Source organism: Sycon ciliatum, chromosome 4 (genome assembly GCF_964019385.1).
Source record: "Sycon ciliatum chromosome 4, ocSycCili1.1, whole genome shotgun sequence".
NCBI classification, from domain to species: domain Eukaryota; kingdom Metazoa; phylum Porifera; class Calcarea; order Leucosolenida; family Sycettidae; genus Sycon; species Sycon ciliatum.
In genome coordinates, this window is record NC_088646.1 from 18,562,780 (window position 1) to 18,567,779 (window position 5,000).

Here is a 5,000-nt window from a genome sequence, read left to right on the forward strand (position 1 = left end):
AACCGTCTGATAGACACGGTGCACGGTAGCCTGGTCAACATTCAGAAAGCAATCAAGGTACATTGTACATGTACAGTCAACTTTGCGTATAACGACACTCGGCGGGGCATCAAAAAAGTGTCCTTACTCGCGAAGTGTCGTTATACCCGAAGTCTCATCATATGTATTACAGTTGGAAGGGACTTTGCTCTGGGCATGGACATGATGTCGTTATTCGCGAATTGTCGTTATATCCGCAGTCGTTATTAGCGAAGTTGACTGTAGCTGTTATTCCTGACCTAGCCTAGAACAGTACATATAACATACCAGGTCCAGTATGTTCACGACGTGTTACAATGTGGTGTGATTGCATTCATTTATGTATACTTGTGTTCAGTTGGGTTTACTTGGGTTTACTTGGGTTTACTTGGGTTTACTGTGCTGAAACCAGTCTTGAGTTAAGGCGATTGTCATGCAAAGTGGACACGCGTAATTGTTTGTGAATTTCTATGTTGACACCTGTATGCTACTTGTTACCAGTTTTCCGGCAGTATGCTGAAGGCTAGCTCAGCTATCCCTGGGAATTTCTTGTCCAAGCCTCTTTGTAGAAGTCAAGTAGTTGGTGAAGTGGTGGGGAAGTGGTAGGGAAGCTCTAACTGCTGTCTTTTACTTGTACGTTCTGATCAGGGTCTTGTTGTAATGTCCTCGGAGCTGGAAGAAGTTGTCGGTAGCATTCTGACTGGCAAGATACCGGGCATGTGGAAGAAGAAGTCATATCCATCTCTCAAGCCGCTCGGCAGCTACGTCAACGACTTCCTGGCGCGTCTGAAATTCCTGCAGGTGTGTGTATGTGTGTATGGCATGCAACAAAGACTATGTGTATGTATGTGTGTATGGCATGCAACAAAGACTATGTGTATGTATGTGTGTATGGCATGCAACAAAGACTATGTGTATGTATGTGTGTATGGCATGCAACAAAGACTATGATTGTGTATGTGCTAGATAAACTAAGTACCGGTACTGATGAAACTCATCTTTAGTATCTGCACTGTGGCTAGGTGTCTGTGATTGCTTTGCCACGACTTGGACATAATACTCTACAAGGGCCGATCCAGAGATTTCTAGGGAGGGGGGAGGGGGTTGCGGCGTAGACAAAACTGAATAGCTGATACATGCACATGTACATGCATATGGTTTCCAGTGGTACATTTGCGAAATGTAGGGGCTTCAGCGAATCCCCAAAATCCCCCTGGATCTGCCCCCTGCTCTATCGCCAGTATCAACGAACGTGTACGTGTACACATACATGTCCATTGGTCACGGAGACGTGTTCGTTTAAACTCTCACATCCATTCCAACGGGTTGTTGAGACAGCTGCTGGCCTGTGAATCTCCAGCAGTTGTTACGGTGTGAATCCCAGTAGCAGATGTACAGATATCCGAAGCGGTGCTGCCATCATGCTGCTGGCTGCGCATGCTTTGCTTGCCCTTTTTCTGTATCGTTGGCATGTTTGCATCGGAAAGGAAAATCCATGCCCGGTATTGTTCGTTGATCAGTCTCTCGGGTACTGTCTTTCCATTTCCTCTGCGTGTGGTTGTTTGTGTGTGTGTGTTTGTTGTTTAGGATTGGTTTGACACGGGGATGCCCCCTGTTTTCTGGGTATCTGGCTTCTACTTTACGCAAGCGTTCTTGACAGGTAGGCTGAACTACTGGGCTGAGCATAGCCTGCAATGGTGTTAAAGGGGAAGTCCGGTGAAAAATTTAAATTTCACAGTCCGTAGAGTTCGGGTCGCTGAGTCGAATGGTCTTTGTCCGAGGAGGCTGCGGCCTATGGTTCGTCAGATACGCCCAATCGAACATGCGCGAATTTGAGCGCACATCACCCAGATCCAGGTGATGACGTCACAGCGTGCAGCCAGGTAGCCACACCATCTAGTTGTGTACAAAATGGCCATATTCGGAGCGCGTTCGATTGGGGAACCGTTTGTCGCAGCTTCTTCGGACCAAGACCATTCGATTCAGTGTTACAAACACTACGTACCCTGTGATTTCCAGCTCGGTAAACCTCGAGGTTATACCGTATTTTAGCCGTTTCCGAGTTGGACTTTTTCCGTCAGCCTCTACCATGTCTACGGCTCTAGCAATGCGCTGCGTGCATGATAGCGCTAGCTGTAGTGCAGTCAACAAACTCATCACACACGGCCGTGCTGGGGTAGGTACTACAACAAGACTCGAGTCACAAGACTCAGAAAACTAGTCAACACACAGACTTGTCATGTACTACACTCGTATCAGTTCATGTAGTCAGAGAACGTGCATTTCTCCTTGCCGGTGCCGGTGGTTGTGCTTTGAGAAAGAAAATTTTAGTTTTCCGCTCCGGACTGCCTCATTATTTTATGCTACAGCGATGAGTGCACAACCGTGACAAGAGACAAAACAGCGAACAGCTCCCGGACCTAGAACTTTCAGATTCCATAGCGTTGCGAGCGAAGAGCCGTGCCCGTGGTTCAAAGAGCCTGCACTGTTCTCCAATTGAGTAGTCCGAAATATTAGTTCGCACCAAAACATCACCATGTGCCAGGCTACTGGAGTCTAAGCGAATCGGTATGGAACAACATTTAGAGTACTCGCATCACTCTTCTCCATTTTGGCAACCCTGCTCTCCAGCGATAATTATATCAGCCTCGTCTGCAATAGCTGCTGCTTCTGTATCAGTCGGAAACTCAGTAGCGCTCACTCTTGACCGGCCCGGCCCGCGCGGCCATTTCTTCAGCTGAATACCGAGGTTCTCAGCCCCAGACCAAACTCATGAAGGTCAGCCATGGCTGCATCCTCACTCTCACAAGGAGTTAGGTCTTCGGGGTCGCTTGCACCACCTAATATCAGTCGCCAAATCATTTGAAATAGCACTGACACTATTGCTTTCACGCACTCCTTTTGACCTAGCTGCACGCTATGACGTTGCGGAGGGTGTGGCGCGGCCGCATGACGTCATGGCGCAGCCCCCGAAACTCAGTTTTTCAAACGGAAATATCTCGAGAACGCTTTGTCAGAGACACGTGGGACCAACACCATTCGACTCAGCGCCCAAAACTCGACCGACCCTGAAATTTAAATTTTTCACCGGACTTCCCCTTTAAGGTGGCTCCTACCCCTCGGGTCCAATTTTTTTGTTTGAAACGTGGCTACAAACGATTGTACTTTGTTAAGTTGGATATCTAGTGTACGGAGACAAATTTTTATCAAGTTCTACCGGCCGGTTTCACTCGGGGGAGGGGCCAAACATAGCATACTCACAATTGCCAATTTAGGCCAAAAAATACCGGAAAACCACTTTTTTGGCCGTAGCACTGGTAGTTACCCCCTTTTTCTTGATGTCCCACATCAGGACAGTAGTATACTTGCTAAATATCAGCATAAGCTGTAGAAGTGGGTAGAATTCTGCTAGAAGGTGACCTTTTTTCTCTTTTCGGAATCATCCCATTTCAGGGCACACGTCCCACATATTAGCCCCGCCCACAAGTATTTGACACTGGACTTGCCCTGTATTCGATGGTTATGCTATCATAACCTAATAATGGTACTGTGTAGCAAGTTTGAGCAGGTTCTACCGAAGGTAACTCGTGAAATAAAACTTTGAAGTTTCAAGTGATGCCATATTTCAAGAATCAGCACATTGCACTGGGACATTGTCCAACGCCTTAGAACCCCTGACTCCACCATATGACAGATACGTGTCTTACAATAATTGATTGCAACATCTTCCGAACATAGTAGTAGAGCTTTGGATTAAGTTTTAGCAGTTTCCACCGAAGCAAACTAACAAAATAGAACTTTGAAGTCGCCCACATACTAAATGCCATAGCTGAGCATGTGCATTGAGTGTATGGTCTAAAGGTTTTCACAACTAGCTCCAATGCGGCAGATACGTGTCTTACATTACTTGATTGCAACATCTTCAGAACACAGTAGTAGAGCTTTGGATCAAGTTTAGACAGTTTCCACCGAAGCAAACTACCAAAATAGAACTTTGAAGTCGCCCACATACTAAATGCCATACATGTAGCTGAGCATGTGTATTGAGTGTACATGTATGCTCTAGTGTTTTTCACAACTTTCTCCAACATGAAGCCGATAGTGATGTGGAATTTGTTGACTGCTTTGTCCAAAACATAGTGCTGAAGCAATGCACATTGGGCACTTTCTACTGGTAATGTAATTATTATATTATACAGTGTTTGCTGCCAGCATAGCAAGAAATACTTCTATACTAAATGCGTATTCCACGGGGTACGGTCCAATGGCTTTTCACTTCACATCTAGCCACTGTTCTTCGTGCATTACTTGAATGCTTAGTCTCCGTGGTAATAAAGCTAAGAGCCACACTGGAGAAGTTTCTACAGAAGCTAACTATCAAAAATATAAAATTTCCAAGATGCTACTATTGCATCAAGTAGCTGTGTGCAATGCCACTCTGTTGAACACAGTAAGCAAAATCGAGTCACTAAAACCCTATTTGCCAGATACAAGCTGTTGAGACTGATAGCAGCTGTATGATCTGATATGGATGGCGGTTCCACACTGACCAGCACATGTACACGCGCACAGGCAGAAGAACGCACAAGTAATACACCTATCGTTACTTCGAAGTACACTGTGTACATCATGTAAATACAAGCGTATATACAAGCAGCACTCCTGTTCTCCACACCCGGCAGTCTTGGGCCACTCCAGCTGGTCAGAGCGCAATAATTTCTGCAGCAGGCTTGACTTGGAAAGCTACTCACAACTGCCATGGCTGCAACATGAGTATTACCAGTGCTTTTACAGTGCTACTTGTATTATATTCTTGTCAATCCATTGTGGTGCATGGCACTCGTTTTCAACAACCGAGTTTATGTCATTAGTTGCATATCCAACACCAGCAGAAAAAAGAGGGGTGGGGGCAAATTACCACAGTTCAACACTAGTCATACTGAACGGCGTTATGCCATGCCAGGCGCGCACACAAAACGCCC

The 5,000-nt window shown here is 46.0% G+C and overlaps 1 protein-coding gene across 1 annotated transcript in view; it reads left to right on the top strand.

Annotated features, from left to right (window-relative positions):
* LOC135814817 (dynein axonemal heavy chain 7-like) overlaps nucleotides 1-5,000 on the top strand; it is a 96,753-nt gene that overhangs the window by 86,810 nt on the left and 4,943 nt on the right. The window contains exons 90-92 of the mRNA XM_065327993.1: nucleotides 1-57; nucleotides 667-819; nucleotides 1,606-1,678. The exon at nucleotides 1-57 is cut by the window's left edge and continues 39 nt beyond it. Of these exons, the coding sequence (XP_065184065.1) occupies nucleotides 1-57; nucleotides 667-819; nucleotides 1,606-1,678 (283 nt within the window). The remainder of the gene's footprint in view (nucleotides 58-666; nucleotides 820-1,605; nucleotides 1,679-5,000) is intronic.